The following is a 20,617-nucleotide window of genomic DNA, read 5'->3' as shown; positions in this document are numbered from 1 at the left end:
AAACTCATAGAGCTATGTGTTGTTTTGAACATGCTGGGGAGTGATGCAAGCTTACGTCATCTCCCCTTTTCTCTTTGTTTTGCTGTTCCTCTATGTCCATTAAAGGGTTCTGGAAGCAGCTGCCATTTGTTTTTCTAGCTGTAGGCAAACATACAACTACAGCAGGACAAGCTAGAATCCTGCTCTTTCACAGCTCAAACTAAATTGCATTGTTTACTGCAGATACACTGCTGCAACACTGCAAGTCTGTGTTTCCCTAGGCCTCTTTCAGTGTCCTCTTAATGCAACTGTTAAAAGCATACAGCATACAACATATCTCATGGAAATCTTTCATTTATAAGATTTGTAAGATTTTTGCCATTTCTTGTTATGTTCCTGTGACATAACTATGCACTGCAGCTGACACACTAACATGTACTGACACATAGTTTGGAAAGCTCTGGTCTAAACTGTTAGAGGCTCTACTACAGGCTCCTTTGTTTTGCTTCTATACCTGCTTTGTTAGATGCAGGATTTTTTTTTTACCTGCAACAACTCCAAAACAATTCAAGAGATACTGAGGATTGCACCTGCGGCCTTCTGCATGGAAAGCTTATTTTCTTCCACTGAGCTACAGACCTTCCACTTACTGGGAAGTTAGACTTACAATGGAACTTGCTTATGAATAAAATGTACATAGTACTGCACCCTAAGCAGTCAAATACAGCATTTAGCATATGTCTGTATAATATGACTCAGAAAGTCTTGCACTGTGGCCTGTAAGCGTTTGACAGGTCTCCTGTATTACAAGTTCTGCTCGTGCAGAACAAACAATGTTTAATGAATCACTAGTTTTCATAAATGGTTGGCAGACTACATTCAGCTTGACAGGTCACAAGATACATGAGTAAGCTTTCTCTCCTGAAGCATTGCACCAAATAGAGAAAATAATTGTTCTCAATCAATTGGTTTGAGAAATAAGACAGGTAATTTAAACAAATTTTATCTCCTTCCTTGCCAGCTTTTTTTTCAGTTCATGTATATGTCTGGTTGTTATTTTTAGACACAGAGTCATCTATAATATTTCCAAACCCTTCAAAAGAACGGTATACAGATCAAAACAAATATACAAATAACTTACATCTGTTGGCAATTCTAGCTCATCATGGGTATAAATATGCTTTATTTCAAGTAAGTCCTTTGGAAAATATCCAAATTCATTTCCAACCTGTAAGGAAGGGAAAATGGGAGAGAAAGATCAATATAAGAAAAACTTTCTGATTTTTTTAAAAAGTCAGCTATGCAATAGGGACTTTGCAGAAGCAGAGAACAGTCTCTTCCCAGAGGCTGACCCAGCAGGATCAAATCCAGAGGTATGCCTAATAGGACTAATTTCTACCACAAAGCTTTGAGGTACTCTTTCTTTTAAGGCAAAAAACTGGACTGCAACTACAGTAGAGTCTCACTTATCCAACACTCGCTTATCCAACGTTCTGGATTATCCAACGCATTTTTGTAGTCAATGTTTTCAATATATCAGGATATTTTGGTGCTAAATTCGTAAATACAGTAATTACAGCATAACATTACTGCGTAATGAACTACTTTTTCTGTCAAATTTGTTGTTAAACATGATGTTTTGGTGCTTAATTTGTAAGATCATAATCTAATTTGATGTTTAATAGGCTTTTCCTTACTCCCTCCTTATTATCCAACATATTCACTTATCCAACGTTCTGCTGGCCCGTTTATGTTGGATAAGTGAGACTCTACTGTACTTATATGACACATGGCAATTCAATTGTTGACTGTACTGCTCTTATACTTTTCCCACTGTACAATATAATTTTAAAGTTTCAGTGGCTATAATTGTACACAAAATTTCAAAATGGGGTTGTACCATGAGTTTGTATAAAGGCAGTACAATACTGAAAGATTATTTGAATACCTTTTCTATTAACTACAAATAAGTTTGCCTCCCTTTTTAAAAACAACATTTACAGATTTTTTTCCCCTACATTTTGACTGAAGTCAGTCACTTCCAGGTCAAACACCATCAGTGTATATGTGAGGCTGGTATTCTTTGCCCTAATATGCATGGCTTCACTCTGACTCACATTGGATCTCATTTACTATTTTATTCCCTCTTCTCCCAGTTCAGTGAAATTCAGATTGTTTATTTGGAGCTAAACAGCTAAGCACCTGTCCCAAAAGAGTTTTTGAGGGAATCTGATTTTTTACAGACCTCCACTGTGAGAAATAAACTTTTATCCCTACTCTGTTTCCTATCCTTTGGCCAATTTAAAGTATATGAATGGAATACCAAAACAGGGCAGCTAGGGCCCTGGTGGAATTCCAAAGACGAGGGCCCAATTCATAATATATACAGTAGAAATTCCTGCATTAGAAAACCAGCTTCATGCTGCAATGGATTACATTTAGTAGTACTGTGTTCAGGAGGCAGCAACAAAGTACGTCCCAAAGAAAAACAAAACCAAGAAGGCAAGGTGGTTGTCTGCTGAGACACTGGAAGTAGCCCAAGAAAGAAGGAAGGCGAAAGGAAACAGCGATAGGGGGAGATATGCCCAATTAAATGCACAATTCCAGAGGTTAGCCAGGAGAGACAAGGAACTATTTTTAAACAAGCAATGCATGGAAGTGGAAGAATAGGAAGGACAAGAGACCTCTTCCAGAAAATCAGAAACATCGGAGGCAAATTTCAGGCAAAAATGGGCATGATCAAAAACAAAGATGGCAAGGACCTAACAGCAGCTGAAGAGATCAAGAAAAGGTGGCAAGAATATACAGAAGATCTGTATAGGAAGGATAATAATATAGAGGATAGCTTTGACGGTGTGGTGAGTGAATTAGAACCAGACATCCTGAGGAGTGAGATTGAATGGGCCTTAATAAGCATTGCTAATAACGAGGCAGCAGGAGACAATGGGATCCCAGCTGAGTTGTTTAAAATCTTGGAAGGTGATGTTGTCAAGGTGATGCATGCCATCTGCCAGCAAATATGAAAAACACAAGAATGGCCATCAGATTGGAAAGAGTCAATTTACATCCCCATACCAAAAAAGGGAAATGCTAAAAAATGTTCAAACTTCCGTACAGTGGCACTTATTTCACATGCCAGTAAGGTAATGCTCAAGATCCTGCGAGGCAGACTCCAGCAATACAAGGAGCGAGAGCTGCCAGATGTCCAAGCTGGGTTTAGAAAAGGCAGAGGAACAAGAGACCAAATTGCCAATATCCGTTGGATAATGGAGGAAGCCAGGGAGTTTCAGAAAAACATCTACTTCTGCTTTATTGACTATTCTAAAGCCTTCGACTGTGTGGACCATAACAAACTGTGGCATGTGCTTGGTGATACCAAGTCACCTTGTCTGTCTCCTGAGAAATCTGTATAAAGACCAAGTAGCCACAGTAAGAACAGATCACGGAACAACAGACTGGTTCAAGATTGGGAAAGGAGTACGGCAGGGCTGTATACTATCGCTCTACCTATTCAACTTGTACACAGAACACATCATGCGGCGTGCAGGGCTTGACGAATCCAAGGCTGGAGTTAAAATTTCTGGAAGAAACATTAACAACCTTAGGTATGCAGATGATACCACTCTGATGGCTGAAAGTGAAGAGGAGCTGAGGAGCCTTATCATCAAGGTGAAAGAAGAAAGTGCAAAAGCCAGGCTGCAGTCAAACATCAAGAAAACCAAGATCATGGCAACCAGACTGATTGACAACTGGCAAATAGAGGGAGAAAACGTGGAGGCAGTGACAGACTTTATATTTCTATGTGCGAAGATCACTGCAGATGCAGACAGCAGCCAGGAAATCAAAAGACATTTACTTCTTGGGAGGAGAGCAATGGCCAATCTTGATAAAAGAGTGAAGAGTAGAGACATCACACTGACAACGAAGGTCTGCATAGTGAAAGCAATGGTATTCCCCATAGTAACCTATGGCTGCGAGAGCTGGACATGAGGAAGGCTGAGCGAAGGAAGACAGACACTTTTGAACTTTGGTGCTGGAGCAAAATCTTGAGAGTGCCTTGGACCGCAAGAAGATCCAACCAGTCCATCCTCCAGCCAGTGCCCGGCTGCTCACTGGAGGGAAGGATACTAGAGGCAAAGCTGAAGTATTTTGGGCACATCATGAGGAGACAGGAAAGCTTGAAGAAGATCATGATGCTGGGGAAAATGGAAGTAAAAAGGAAGAGAGGCCGATCAAGGGCGAGATGGATGGACGGTATCCTTGAAATGACTGGCTCAACCTTGAAGGAGCTGGGGGCAGCGACGGCCAACAGGGAGCTCTGGCGTGGACTGGTCCATGAGGTCACGAAGAGTCAAAAACGACTGAACGAGTAAAGAAGAAAGTGTTGTTCTAGTTGTTGTTATGTGCACAAGTCAATTCTGACTTATAACAACCCTACAAGGTCCTTATCACAATGTTTTCTGAATTGGTTCAAAGTGGAGCTATCTTTGCCTTCCTCAGAAGCTGAGAGAATGTGACTTGTCCAAGCGCCCTGGTTTCACTGTACTACACTATAAAATTAATTCAGTTTGACACAATTTTCACTGCCATGGCTCAATGCTAGGGAATCCTGGAATTTGTAGTCTGGCAAGGCACCAGCACCCTTTGCAAGAGAAAGCCAGCTCTTGTAAAACTACAACTCCAAGGATCCCACAGCATTGAGCCATTGCAATTAAAGTGGTGTCAAAATGCATTACATAATTCTACAGTTTAGATGCACCCCTAGTCCAACACTCAAATTGCTATAAAACACTGGTACTGCTAGGAAACCCTCCAGTGATTCAGAATGGCTTTGAGAATTCCTATTAACTTTGTCTAAAATGTAGCAAAACTAATGTTTTTCAGAAACACAGGTGATGTGACAGTAATGTTATAATTAAAACAAACTTTTTCAATAGCTGAGAGTTGTATAACTAGTACAGTGATTGTGGTGCTGGTATGGGAAGGAGAACTGCTATGCTTCACATGATGCTTGAGCCCCACTTATGCTATCTAATTTTAATGTGTGTTAATACCCTCTAGAAGATAATTCACACTACATCCTCACCTGCAAGTTCTTATTAATGTTGGCAGGAAGCCAATATTAATAGTGGAGAATTGTGGTAGAGATAAGATAACTTAGGCAATTAGAAACGGCCAAAACACGTCAAAAGTAAACATACTCTGTAGAGATACTACACTCAGATACTACACTCAGAATATGCTCCAGGCCTTTGCCTAGACATTCTGAGACTTCCACTGGAGAAGAACAAACATAGAATCATAGTTTCATAGAATCATAGAGTTGGAAGAGACCTCACAGACCATCCAGTTCAACCCCCTGCCAAGAAACAGGAAAATCACATTCAAAGCACCCCCGACAGATGGCCATTCCACCTCTGCTTAAAAGCCTCCAAAGAAGGAGCCTCCACCACACTCCGAGGCAGAGAGTTCCACTGCTGAACAGCTCTCACAGTGAGGAAGTTCTTCCTAATGTTCAGATGGAATCTCCTTTCTTGTAGTTTGAGGCCATTGTTCCGCATCCTAATCTCTAGGGCAGCAGAAAACAAGTGTGTTCCCTCCTCCCTATGACTTCCCCTCACATATTTATACATGGTAACATGGTAATATGGAAAAAAAATTCCTGATGTTTACAAATACTGTAAATAGATTAACCCCAGTTCCCTCCTCCCTATGACTTCCCCTCACATATTTATACATGGTAACATGGTAATATGGAAAAAAATTCCTGATGTTTACAAATACTGTAAATAGATTAACCCCAATTCCAGTATAATTACTTTATTAAAAATTACAAGCAGTTTCATGAACATTAGTGGTCTCTGTAGTTTTAAATACATTCCAAATCCCTAAGTGCTGGATTTAATTTAAAAGGTGAAAATTCATTTTTAGAGGCTAGCCCTGTGTAGGATGGAAAGACAGCAGCACATTTCTTAGATGGGAATGACTGAAACCAGAGATTTTCTGCTAGAATTGTTTGCTTTGCATAACAGCTTGAAAAAGACAATGAGTTCCTGTCCAATAGATATTGAACAAACAGATTTAATGGTAGGTGAATGTATCATTCTTCTTGTTCAATATTTACTCTTTAACAATATTGCAAATTTGTATATCCAAAGTCATGTTTGTATTCCTGATGTTAATTGACTTAGCAATTACCAAATTAAAAGCAACCATATTTATCAATCATTTCTATGTTAGAAGCTGGAAAATGAATGGGTAATAATGCTTAGTTAGTCTGATAAATCTTTCATTTGCCTCCCCATTATCCTAAAATCCTTGAGGACAGCAGTTCCTTACTTTACATCCCAATATGTCATTGGATTTCAACTCTGAGAAGCCTCGGTTAGCATGTTCCTTGTGGTGAGGGATCGTAGGAGTTGTAATCCAACATCCATTGGAAAGCTGCTCTAGGGAATACTATATAATTTCCTAAAATATTTTAGCTCAGTGAAAGGGCAGATGATTTATAATCAGAGGGCCTTGGCATCTCTAAATGAGGTGATGGGTAGACTTAATAATTGGCCCCTGATGAACCAAAGACTACTGTGCTCAGCAGATTCTAGGATCAATCAGGTTTGATTCTAACTTTTGTTTTTAAGAGACATTGCATAGCACCCTGTAGTTCTGTGTTTTCCAATACTCAATTCTTCATATTTTGTTGTCTTCAGCCCCTAAAAGTTTGTGTCAACATGACAAATTATCAGGAAATCTGGGAAACAAACATCAAATATCTGGAGGATTATGATTTGAGAACCACTGCAGTAGACAATTGTGCCATAGCAAAGCTGGGGTAGATGCTATTTGGTTATGAAGCTGTGACTTGTAGTTTCTCCTTAAAAACTGGGTGAGGTAGTGATTTCAAGCTGCTATAATTTATTAGTGTAGATATACTCTAACTGGAATGATTTGAAGTACTTCAGTTTCCAGCTTTTAAAATGCATAGTCTGGAGAAAGTATGCTTTTTCTTACCTAAAATTACAACTCATGTCCTAAACCTTAGAAAGCCGTGGCCAATCAGTGTAAACAATGTCCTGTTTTATAGATCCTTGGCTTGGTTTAATTGTAATGCTTCTTATGCTCCCAATAAGAATGTTCAAAGTGAGAAAAGCCGCAGCAGCTTTCCTATGGATTACATTTAATGACTAGCATTATAATTAACAAAGACACTGTGAGAAAGCTTCTGTCAGGGGCACATTTCTAAATTAGTTATTTTATAGATACTCTTATGTCTGTGTTAGTACAGTCATTTCTATTGGGGCTTTTCTTTGTTCTATGTCCCTGCATATGCACATAAAACCACTGGAAATATCTTGTTTGCAACTGAAACACTATTTCTACAGATTTTCTATATTAAGTGAAGCATTTCATACTTAGCCCATTTTTACTGTTCAACATCTCTATTGACAACCTGAAATAAAATGTAAAAATATGTACTGCCACGTCTGCCCTATAATTTGAAGATGATGGAAGGCTGATTTTATTGAGCTGGCTCTTTCTATCACAATAGTTATGTGTTGAAATACACTGTAAATCTTAGTTTTAGCTAGGAATCACTGCAACCTAAGTACAGTATGCTGTTCACTTCTGCAGGGATCAGGGGTGCAAGACCCCTGTGAAAGTGGGCATCAACACAAATTAAAAAACACTCTTTTTAGATGAGAGAACACTTCCCTAGGAATCTTCCCTAGGTGAAATCTTTTGAACAGGGACACAGACAGCAAAACAAACACCACAGCAGAATCAGCTCTTCCCTATGCTATCCAAAGTGCTCCCCCCCACCCCATATACAGTAGAGTCTCACTTATCCAACGTAAACGGGCCGGCAGAATGTTGGATAAGCAAATATGTTGGATAATAAGGAGACATTAAGAAAAATTAGGTTATGATTTTACAAATTAAGCACCAAAACATCATGTTATACAACAAATTTGACAGAAAAAATAGTTCAATACGCAGTAATGCTATGTAGTAATTACTGTATTTACGAATTTAGCACCAAAATATCATGATGTATTGAAAACATTGACTACAAAAATGTGTTGGATAATCCAGAACATTGGATAAGCGAGTGTTGGATAAGTGAGACTCTACTGTGTATATATATTTATTCAGGAACAAACCTACAGAACCTATCTTGTTTGTAACTTGGGGACTGTCTGTACTCTGTTCAGAAATCTGCAGCTGCACACCTTTGTGTACAGATCAAGGGAGCAAATAAAGCCTGGATTAAGAATGCCAACTGCCTAATTAATAGAGCTTGAAGATGAGCATCATCTAGTACAGAATATCACATTTGTATGCTAAGAAGCAGCAAATCAAACCTGGACAAAGACATCCCAAAGATCTCCCATGTTTTTGCATGGGAGATAATCTTTTCTGATCTTAAACAACAATCTACTTTTCACCTTTTTAAAACAAACCTTTACATCAAACTACTAGAAATTGAACTAAAACTGAGATCCAATGCATCACATTATGAGGTCCAAGCAATATTTCTCAAACTATATGGTGTGGTAGATTAGCATTTTCCTCCAGGGACTGGTACCATATTTTGCCATATTTATTGTTGCTGTTTTTATGTAGTTTCCAGGAAACTTGCCACAGAAAGGTTGCTGACAGCTGATTGACTGACAGCAGTATCCTGTTTATTAATTTGAGTAACACTAGCAGACTCTCTAAAATCAACACAGAGAGTACAGTGTTCCTTGGAGAAAACAAAGATTAGAGCATTGTTTGATATATTTGTTTTAAATTACAAGAGACATTTATAGTCCAGACAAACAATGGCAAGAGCCATGCTTATTTACATTGTTTGTACTATGAGTGTCACAGGGACAAGGCATTCTTTTGTACTTTCTCTAAATATTTTGATAATATGGTATCACTGCTGGGTGTACATTACAAAGTCATTAAGATTGCAGAATACTCATTTTGAACTTTCTATCAATTATCCCAAACTTGTTATTGTCTGGGCACAAAATGATTTGCCTGTTGTGGACATTAACCATTTAACCTCTTGTTTAAAAACTTGAGTGTTTAATTATTTGGCCCCATGTTTAATAATTCTTCATGTTTTGTGTTTATGAAGAACTTACAACCCTGGAAACCGATGCCTCCTAATTATCCAGGTTATTTTTGTGGCACAGTAGGTGTCAGTAGGGAATTATTAGCAAGCAGACAATCATTCCTTTCTGCCACTCTCATTGCCAGCAGAGTGCTTCCAATTTCATCTATGCAACTTTAATTGGACTCTGTTGCAGCAGACAAGCTGTTGTGTCATAACCTCACTCACATATTCTAATAAATGCAGCTCCTCCTGGCAGCGGATGGTGTTAGATTGACTCACACCAGAAAAATATTCCTTTGCAAGGCAAAAAGATCTGCTCAGCAGAAAGACCTGACAACCGGAAGCCCATCATTAAGTGTTTGTTACCATGTAATCTACCAGTGAGAAACTGCAGACGTCTGATATCCCTCTTGATATCTTGTTACAGAAAGAAAGGAACATTTGGTATAAGATGTTACTGCAAACTGAAAGTAGCTTTTCCTTGACTAAGATCCCAGTCCAGAGAAAGTGAATTCCACTGATTTGGCAGATATTTATAATAGTTGCAACTCACTAGTCCCATTAATTTCTATGTAATTCAGTAGTTCGTACCAAGATCTGAGCTATGTTGCCAACACTTTACAGAGCACAATTTAGTGGATGAAATGCACTACACTCATATTCTTTAGTGTGCCACAAAATAATATTTTTGTTATGTGCTCATTGACTCTGCTACATACTTTTCTATGAATATTATCACACTGGTATTAGTGAGGTATAGTGGTCTGAGCGTTGGACTATGAGTCTGGAGACCAGGGTTAAAATCCCTGCTCAGCTATAAAACCCACTGGGTGGCCTTAGACAAATCACACTCTTTCAGCCTCAGAGAAAGATAGGGGTAAACCTCTTCTGAACAAATCTTGCCAAGAAAACCCTGTGATAGAGTTACCTTAGGGTCACCAGAGTTGGATGTGACTCGAAGGCAACAACATTAGCTCTGCAGTCTGCTGATTTTCCCTCCTTAATGGAGCTCCATGCATAACTCAAATATACACTGACTGGACACATGCAGGAACCATGCCTTAAGTGAAAGTCTATTTACATTGTATTAGGTATCAGCACACCCTTCTATGGGCCATGCTACATGCGCACACATTTACATATTTTTCACTCAAAATTCCTTTTTAAAAAGAGTTGTTTTTGTTCCAGACTCATAGACTAATGCTCAAACCACTACACAATACTGGCTAGTACCGGTCTGATAAAACCCATGGAAAAGTGTACAGTAGAGTCAAAAACAAAATTCCTTATCTTTTCCACCATAAGGCACAAGAAGGGTTTTTTGCTTAGACTAAAAAGAGGCAGCATGTTGTACTGGTTTAAGGGTTGAACTATGACTTTCGAGATCAGAGTCATAGTCCTTGCATGGTCATGGAGACCTACTTGAATGGAAGGGACCATAAGCCAGAAAGTAGTAAACTATTGCCTATATAGCTTTGTTTCTGCATATATCATATAGCCTTTATATGGACAATATAAGCACTTTTGCATGAACCAAAGTAGTATGTGCAACACAGGGCCTATACCCCTCCCCTCCTGTGTGAGCTGGTGCCTTCCTTTAGGAAGTTCGAAAGGAGAGAAGAAAGCTCAGAGTAAACAAGTTAGGTCATTGGTATCACTTATGCCAAGTAGGTGTGGAAGGTGAGGAAGACCCTCAGCCATTGGTCAAGCTTAGATAAGCCGACATATATATCCTTTGTTTGTGACGCCACGCTTTGCAACGGCCATTTTTCATGATACAACCCTTTAGGGTATGTATGGCTGTTCGCCTTCTCATAGCTATTTGAAAATAAACTTTGCTTTTTGCATCTCTCACGAGACTGAGTTTCTCTGCCTGATTTCCCTCCTGAGCCCTTTGAAGGTAATTGTCTTACAGAATGATTTTGGACAAGCCACACCCTCTCATCCTCAGAGAAATACAACGCTGTCCCCACTGAACAAATCTTGCCAAGAAAACCCTGTAATAGGTTCATTCTAGGGTCACCATAAATTAGAAACAACTTGAAGGAACACAACAATAATGATAAGAAAGGTACATTTTAAACTATATCTTCATCTCATTCTGTTCATAGACTCAGAAGGTGATTTTTTTATTATAAAAAGAAATCTTATGGGTAATATATAGCCAAGCTCTCAAAAGAAATGCCAAGAACATTTTTAAATCTGGAAGTCTGGTTAATTTTGAGGGCAACACAGACACGGCACTTATGAATAGAAATATTTACTATATTCCTTTGGGTAATTAAACTTAATTAGGTGTGATCTTCTGATGATAGCAGAAACTATAACCATCAGTTGCTATATCTATCCCCTTAAAGAGGAAAGCTGTATACAAGCCTTCTGCATGATATAACTTCATTTTCAGTATATGGTAAGAGTCTATTCATGTAATCGTTTAATTCATTTACATGCCTCTTTTCCTCTAAAATGGAACCTGGAGGCTCAAAAGCGAATCTAGAAGCAGTATTTTCTAACAGTATAAAACATATGGTATACTGTTAGAGCAACTGGGCTAACAGCTTTTTATTAAAAGTTGCTAGGCTGATGTTTTCAGACAGAGGGCTGAATGACAGAAAATGTTCTCCTGAAAGAGGAAACGACCCACAGGAAAATGATCTAGGGTTATTATCTACATGAAGGCAGGAGGGGCAAGCAGCTATGAAATTTATAAAAAGAAAGGAGCAGGGGCTATTTCTGGACAAATAATGTATCCACTGAATCAGCCAAGCTATGAACAGTCTTTTGCACATGCAGATATGAATTTGCTCCTCCGTTTCATGAAACAATAATCCAAAATGAAGAACATTTAATGATACAATCTTACCAAACTGCAATAGAATACCCTAAAAACCACTGTTGGTGAATGCAGATAAAGAGATTAAGAAATATTTATTAAAATGTTAATAAAAGACAGAGGTTAGTTTCTCCAGCGTGTGTAAAATCAAAGTATATAAAAACTCACACTTCCAGCCCACAGCTCATTTGTTCTTCCGGTTAATTTATAATACACATATATCGATTCACCTTCTTTAAAATCTAAAAACCGGCAATCTGGAGCTGTAAAGTCTTTTACTGCCTTCCCTCGACACATTAGCACTGTGGAAAGAAAGCAAGAAAAAAAAACATGAATAAAAGAACATCATCTGAATGGCAATTCTGGCAATATACACACAGTCCAGGAATATGAAATTATAACCGGTATGTAGGCAGTGTGAAAATAATTGTATGCCTAATTTATCAAGGCAGTGAAACGGCATAAGGAAGTCAGAATCAACATTTGATTTCAGCTGATGGTGAAACTCCAACTTCACTTCATGGCTATGGAATATATTCTAATACCCCAAGGCTACATAATTCAAAATGTCAAAGTTAAGGGGACAGGATTGAAAACAATATTCCTGAGCACAATCAGGCTGAATTTTTCCAAAGTCAAACTGTTTCTAAATTAAATTGTCTTTAGAACTGAGATGCCAGAAAATGAGCTCATGTTTTCCAGTGTTTTCCTCCACTGATATTAACTACTTTTTGGATAATCATATTTGAGTTTTGGGAATCAAATGATAATTGCTCAGCTTGCTTATTTCTGATCTGGATTTGCCTTTTTAAGGAAATGTTAACAGAATATCTTTATTTTAAATCTGTTAGCTATTTTTGATATTTTTTAAAGAAAGGCAGAATAAATATATTTTAATAAATAAAACTGACATAAATGTAGGTCAATGAGCCCCCAATAATATTTTAGATCAAACTAAGGCTATTATCCAAAAGCATATATAGATAGGATATAAACAGGTACATCTCAAATACAATTTACCTAACTAAATGTTGGCCCTTCACGTTTGCAGATTTGACTTTTGTGGATTTGATTCTTTGCATATTTTTCATGCTGAAGGACCAAGAGATTGCTAGAGGGATGTCCTTGCAGGTAATTAAAAAAAAAAACTTTTGCAGTTTTTCACTTTTGTGGGATCTTGCGCCCCTAACCCCAGAAAACATGGAGGACTGACTGTATATCAAAGCCTTGTTTATAGTTAAAACAATTTCAAACATGACACTTATATTCATGTATATGAGAATTAAGTCCAAGTAAGGTTTTACTTCCATGTATGTGTGGTTAGGATCACAATCTAAGGCTCTAATTCCATACTGACATAACTGCAGTCCTATACACATTTATTACAAAACCACAATTTTTTTGAAAGCCAGCATGGTTCAGTAGTTTGAGTGTTGAACGATGACTCTGTTGACCAGGGCTCAAATCCCTGCTCAGCCATGAAACCCATTGGGTGACCTTGTAAAAGTCGCACTCTCCCAGCCTCAGAGAGAGACAAAGACAAGTCCTGCTCTGAACGAATTGCCTAGAAAAGCCAGGGTTGCCATATCGGAAATAATTTGCAAGCACATACAACACGAACAAAATATTTCAAACCAGAACCTTAAGAGTGGGCTGCTAGTGACATAAAGTGAACATACTGAATCTTAATCTATAAATCTGAAATTTTCGAGACCTTTCCCTGTTAAATCTGAAACAAGCAGATGCAGCTAGAGGGATAGTCAAGAGAGCCACCCACTTATCTTTCTGTTTCCGCCACAAGAACAATTTTGGTATATTGAGATAATTTAGTATCAGAAAGAGAAAGTGGGAAAGGAGAAAGGTCAAACATTTACTGTTCATTAAAACCAGTTTCTAAATTCTAGAATCTAACACAGAGCTTTTTGAACAGTGCGTTGCACGAACATAACAAGAAATATTGGAAATATATAATTATCATATTTTTAAAAAATATAAATGAAAGGTTTTCACAAGATATGTTGTGCCCTCATATATTTTGTTATTACAATTCACTTATGTGTTCGTATGTCTTATAAGGGATTGATTTCACCTCCCCTTGTTTGCTAATAAAACTGAAGTATTGTGTTGCAAAATGATGTGTGTCCTACAAGTGTGTCACTGACGTGAAATGTTTGGAAAGTTCTGATCCAGCAGTTGCAATTTGTCAACAGGCAGAGACATTGGGTAGCAAATGCTTGATGCTTTTTTGTCAGGAGCTATTTGAGAAACTGTAAATCGCTTCTGGTGTGAGATAATTGGCTGACTGCAAGGATGTTGCCCAGGGGACACCCGGATGTTTGATATTTTACCATCCTTGTGGGAGGCTTCTCTCATGTCTCTGCATGGGGAGCTGGAGCTGACAGAGGGAGCTTACCTGCTCTCCCTGGATTCAAACCGCCAACGTTTTGGTCAACAGTCCAGCCGGCACAAGGGTTTAACCCACTGTGCCACTGGGGACTCCTTGATGCTTGTTGCAGACAACATCCTATCAAGAACAATGCTAGTTCAAGCATTAACACCATTATCTGGTGCTTTGCACCAGACTTTATCCAGGGGATGACAAAATACAAAAGCACTCCATGTTACCACTTTGGAGCATTAGTATTTTAGGGTTCTGACTCAAGTAATGAGAAAGCCAGTGTGGTGTAGTAGTTTGAGTGTTGGATTAAGACACCGGGAAACAGGGGTTCGAATCCCTACTTAGCCATGAAAACCTACTTGTGCAAGTCACATGCTTTCATTCTCAGAGGAGGAAAAGGCAACCATTCCCTAAACAAATCCTGCCAAAAAAACCCCCCATGGCCTTAAGGTCACTATAAGTCAGAAATTAAGGCACACAAAACAATCTATAAAGCAGTGAGTAAGATAAGAGATGCATGTCATCATCCTTGGTAACACACCATAGTGTCTACAAGTGTATGGTGCAGCTGCCTGGAGTGATACATATCCAGGAGAATCCCTGACCTTCCAGTCCACATGAACAATATCCCAAAAAAAGAGAGGAGGATCCTGTTAAAGATACAACAATTTCCGCCACTAACTGGAGAAGGGAATAACGATATGTTTGCATGTATACCAGGAATAGATTGAGAACATCATCAAAGGTGCTTTAAAAAGCAAGAGGACAGTTCCTTGCCACTCAGAGCTTACAAACAGGCATGCAACGAGACAAGACAGTGCAGGAAAACAGTGACAACAGTCCAGGGAAACAGTGACAACATTTCTTAGATTTAATCCCCATCTCAAGAGAAAAGGTCTTCGTATTTCATCTTTTTTTTTTTAACTACCAAAATTTGAGTCCATCTAGCTGCATGACACTTCCTCAGTAGCAGAAACTATGGAATGACAGTAGGCCCTCCATATTCGTAGATTCTGCACCCATAGATTCGGTTTAAAAAATAAATAAATCCAGAAGTAAGCCTTAATATTGCCATTTTACCATGCTGTTGTATATAATGGAAGTTCAGCATCCATAGATTTTGGTATCCGAGGGTGGAGGGTGGGGTTAATTGTGGAACAGGCTCCGGGCTGTGGCGCAGGCTGGAGAGCAAGCCAGCTGCAACCAGCTGCAATGAATCACTCTGACCAGGAGGTCATGAGTTCGAGGCCCGCTCGGAGCCTATGTTTGTCTTGTCTTTGTTCTATGTTAAAAGGCATTGAATGTTTGCCTATATGTGTAATGTGATCCGCCCTGAGTCCCCTTCAGGGTGAGAAGGGCGGAACATAAATGCTGTAAATAAATAAATAATAAATAAACTGAACAAGAGTGGATACGAAAGACATAGTACAATAGAGTCTCATTTATCCAATATAAACAGGCCGGCAGAACGTTGGATAAGCAAAAATGTTGGATAATAAGGAGGGATTAAGGAAAAGCCTATTAAACGTCAAATTGTGTTATGATTTTACAAATTAAGCATGTTTTACAACAAATTGACAAAAAAAAAAGCGGTTCAATACATGGTAACGTTATGTAGTAATGACTGTATTTACCAATTTAGCACCAAAACATTGCAATGTACTGAAAACACTGACTGTAAAAACATTGGCTACTAACAATAAAATAATCTTGCAGTAACAACATTGCCGGAAGTTAAATCGGTAAAAAGTTCAGTCCTTGCTGCCTAAAGAAATAGCTGTGGATCCAGGCGGGAGGCAGACTGCGGTGGATAATCCAGAATGTTGGATAAGCAAGACTCTACTGTATATTGCAGGCATGGGGGAACTTGGGCCCTCCAGATGTTTTGGACTTCAACTCCCGCCATTCCTAACAGCCTCAGGCCCCTTCCTTTCCCCCCTCAGCCGCTTAAGCGGGGCCTGAGGCTGTTAGGAATGGCGGGAGTTGAAGTCCAAAACATCTGGAGGGCCCAAGTTCCCCCATGCCTGGTGTTGCTGCACCCAAGTCCTCTTTCTCCCCGTCTCTGAGGGCTGAGGAGGAAGAAGATCAAGGAGGGCAATGAGTGGGGAGGAGAAGGCATCTTCATGCTCTGCGTGGCCTTGGGGATGCCAACAAGTCCTGCCCGGCCCCACTCTCTCTGTCCGAGTGACAGGCAGGAAGTGCCAGGCTCCGCACCGCACTTACTGCTGCACTCGGGGTCGGCGCATCGCTTGTACTCGGCAAAGCGTCTGTCCGTCGTCTCCCGGGCCTGGGCGGCGGGCGGCTGGGCGAGCAGGAGCCAGGCGAGGAGCGCCAAGGGGAGAGCCATGTTGAGTGGCGAGGAGGAGGGAGGCGAAACCAAACCGGGGAAGCGGGGGGGGGGGGGGAGCAGACACGTCAGCAGAAAGCCGGGCTGGAGAAGGATGTGGAAGGGAGGAGGAGGAGGAGGAGGAGACTCAGTTGGAGTCCCGAAGGAGGGCAGGAGGGAAGCACACCCCGCCCTGTTCTCTGGATAGCAACCCAGAAGGATGCCCTCCCCATCCATCGCTTGACAAGATGCGCCTTCATCCAAAGAGAATGACTCCGCTTGACCTCCCCTGGGTCGGGGCTCTCCAATCTTAGGAGCTGCAGTTCTCTTCTTTGGCAGAGAAGGCTAAAACTCAGAAAACTGAGGAATTCCAGGCATGAATCAATCAGGGCCAGCTAACACCTCCCTACAAAGGAGATACCCCCAGGCAGTAAGCAGCCAGACCTTGAAGCCAAAAGGCTATTCAATGCTAATTTTTGTGCGTTTGTTTGTTTGGAGTCCTCATGGACAACAAGTTAAACATGAGCCAGCAATGTGATGCGGCTGCTAAGAAAGCCAACGGGATTTTGGCCTGCCTCAATAGGAGTATAGTGTCTAGATCAGGGGTCCTCAAACTTTTTAAGCCGAGGGCCGGTCCACAATCCTTCAGATTGTTGAGGGGCCGGATTATCATTTGAAAAAAAAAATACAAATAAATTCCAATGCACACTGCACATGTCTTATTTGTAGTGCAAAAACAACAACAAGAAGAAGAACAACAATGAAAGAACAATACAATATTTAAAAATAAAAACAATTTTAACCAACATACATTTATCAGGATTTCAATGGGAAGTGTGGTCCTGCTTCTGGCTAATGAGATAGTCAAGTTAATTAAGATTGTTGTTGTTGATGTTGTTGTTGTTGTTGTTGTTGTGTGCCTTCAAGTCATTTCAGATTTTGGGTGAGCCTAAGTCTAAAATTTATTTATTTATTATTTATTTATTTACTGCATTTCTTTACTACATTTGTATCACACCCTTCTCACCCCAAAGGGGACTCAGAGTGGCTTACAAATTATATGTACATACAATATATTATATTATTAGCATAGCACAATATTAGCATTATATATTACTATATTGAACTATACCACTATATTGTAATATTATTAGTAATATTATATGTAATATAGAATATATAATTAATATTATTATATGGTATTATTATTAGTGTTATATTGTATTTCATTATAATATTATTATCAATATTATATGTATATACAATATATAATATTATAAAACTGAGGGCGGGGGCCAGATAAATGACCTCGGAGGGCCGCATCCGGCCCCTGGGCCTTAGTTTGGGGACCCCTGGTCTAGATCCAGGGAAGTCATACTCCCCCTCTATTCTGCCTTGGTCAGACCACACCTGGAATACTGTGTCCAATTCTGGGCACCGCAGTTGAAGGGAGATGTTGACAAGCTGGAATGTGTCCAGAGGAGGGCAACTAAAATGATCAAAGGTCTGGAGAACAAGCCCTACCAGGAGCGGCTTAAGGAACTGGGCATGTTTAGCCTGCAGAAGAGAAGGCTGAGAGGAGACATGATAGCCATGTACAAATATGTGAGGGGAAGTCATAGGGAGGAGGGAGCAAGCTTGTTTTCTGCTGCCCTGCAGACTAGGACACGGAACAATGGCTTCAAACTACGGGAAAGGAGATTCCACCTGAACATCAGAAAGAACTTCCTAACTCTGAGACCTGTTCGGCAGTGGAACTCTCTCCCCCAGACTGTGGTGGAGGCTCCTTCTTTGGAGGCTTTTAAACAGAGGCTGGATGGCCATCTGTCGGGGGTGCTTTGAATGCGATTTCCTGCTTCTTGGTAGGGGGTTGGACTGGATGGCCTATGAGGTCTCTTCTTTTCTATGGCAGGAGCGACTTGAGAAACTGCAATGATATGTTCACTCTTTATAAAGGGAAACTTATCAGATACAGTAGGAGCCCCTGTGGCGAAGTGTGTTAAAGCACTGAGCTGCTGAACTTGCAGACCAAAAGGTCCCAGGTTCAAATCCTGGGAGTGGAGTGAGCGCCCGCTGTTTCACCAGCTTCTGCCAACCTAGCAGTTCAAAAACATGCCAATGTGAGTAGATCAATAGGTACCGCTCCGGCGGGAAGGTAACGGCGCTCCATGCAGTCATGCCGGCCACATGGCCTTGGAGGTGTCTACGGACAACGCCGGCTCTTCGGCTTAGAAATGGAGATGAGCACCAACCCCCAGAGTCAGACATGAATGGACTTAATGTCAGGGGAAACCTTTACCTTTACCTATCAGATACAGTAGAGTCTCACTTATCCAAGCTAAATGGTCCGGCAGAACCTTGGATAAGCGAATATCTTGGATAATAAGGAGGAATTAAGGAAAAGCCTATTAAACATCAAATAAGGTTATGATTTTACAAATTAAGCACAAAATTATCATGTTACACAACAAATTTGACAGAAAAAGTAGTTCAATACGCAGTAATGTTATGTTGTAATTACTGTATTTACGAATTTAGCACCAAAATATCACAATATATTGAAAACATTGACTACAAAAATGCATTGGATAATCCAGAACCTTGGATAAGCGAGTCTTGGATAAGTGAGACTCTACTGTACTATCAGACAGGAGTCCCCAAAGTAAGGCCCGTGGGCCGGATGCGGCCTCCAAGATCATTTACTTGGCCCCTGCCCTAAACTTTAGACTTAGAGTTGACCTAAGTCTGAAACAACTTGAAGGCTCACAACAAAAACAATCTTAATTTTGGGCTATTTCATCATAATCCGGCTCCCCAACAGTGTGAGGGACTGTGAACCGACCCTCCACTTAAAAAGTTTGAGAACCCCTGATATTTTATTTACCAAAGACTTTATTTGAATTTTAAATCTGAATATTTTAATATTTGTCATATGTAGTACTTATTTTGCAGAGCAAATAAAAGTAAACGTTTCACTACTTTTTTTTATAATGCAATAAATATTATTGAAGCCTACATTGAGTGCTATATAGAATTCTGCTATTGACACTGTATACGAAGCCATACCTATTTGACACACAACAACCAAGTCACATAGAAACATTTTAATGGTTATAGGATAGCTCACTTTTCAGAGACTGGTGCATCTATATTGTAGAATTGATGCAATTTGAAACCACTTTCCTACCATGGCTCAATGCGATAGAATAGTTATAATCTTTAGCCTCCTGTGCCAAAGAATGCAAGTGTCTCAAACTACAAAATCCGGGATTCCATAGTACTGAGCCATGTCAGCTAAAGTGGTGTCAAACTGCACTAACTCTATAACTAGTATTGTTATTGTTTTATAAATGTTTATGTATTTTACTGTATCTTGTGTATTCTGCAGCACTTGAAGCTGCTCCAAGTCCCTTTTGGGAGATGATGGCAGGATATAAATAAAGTTATTATTTTATTATTAAATTACTTCAGGTGTGAGAGAATTGGCAGTCTGCAAGGATGTTGCCCAGGGGACACCCGGATATTTGGTGTTTTAGCATCCTGTGGGAGGCTTCTCTCATGTCCCCGCATGGGGAGCTAGAGCTGACAGACAAGAGGTCACCCTGCTCTCCGAGGATTCGAACCGCTGACCTTCTGGTCAGCAATTCTGCCTGCACAAGGATTTAACCCATTGCGCCACTAGGGTCTCCTTCAATGCTAATCAAGGTGGCCAATTGAAACATTCACACATGCCTCAAGCAGACAAGAATTCTTTCTCCCACCCTGGACCTTCCACAGATATAGAAACTCCACTTGACTAGTTTCCAACAGAACTCACAACCTCTGAGGATGCCTGCCATAGGTACGGGTGAAATATCAGGAAAGAATGCTTCTGGAACAAGGCCATACAGCCCGGAAAACTCACAGCAACCCAAGGCTAAAACCAATACAGTAGAGTCTTACTTATCCAACATAAATGAGCCAGCAGAATGT

At 39.9% G+C, this 20,617-nt stretch overlaps 1 protein-coding gene across 3 annotated transcripts in view; it reads right to left on the bottom strand.

Annotated features, from left to right (window-relative positions):
- mia3 (MIA SH3 domain ER export factor 3) overlaps positions 1 to 16,904 on the bottom strand; it is a 49,803-nt gene extending 32,899 nt beyond the window's left edge. For 2 of the 3 annotated variants that reach the window (XM_062972395.1, XM_062972401.1), the window contains exons 1-3: positions 16,543 to 16,904; positions 12,090 to 12,223; positions 1,121 to 1,207 (exon numbers count right to left, since the gene is read on the bottom strand). In XM_062972395.1, the coding sequence (XP_062828465.1) occupies positions 1,121 to 1,207; positions 12,090 to 12,223; positions 16,543 to 16,882 (561 nt within the window). In that variant the 5' untranslated portion in view covers positions 16,883 to 16,904. The remainder of the gene's footprint in view (positions 1 to 1,120; positions 1,208 to 12,089; positions 12,224 to 16,542) is intronic. The other variant, XM_062972402.1, reaches the window with a different exon arrangement.
- Positions 16,905 to 20,617: the final 3,713 nt, after the last annotated feature.

Source organism: Anolis carolinensis, chromosome 1, assembly GCF_035594765.1.
Source record: "Anolis carolinensis isolate JA03-04 chromosome 1, rAnoCar3.1.pri, whole genome shotgun sequence".
Taxonomy (NCBI): Eukaryota; Metazoa; Chordata; class Lepidosauria; order Squamata; family Dactyloidae; genus Anolis; species Anolis carolinensis.
Note: the sequence above shows the minus strand (reverse complement) of the source record. Positions and strands in the feature narration are given on the sequence as shown.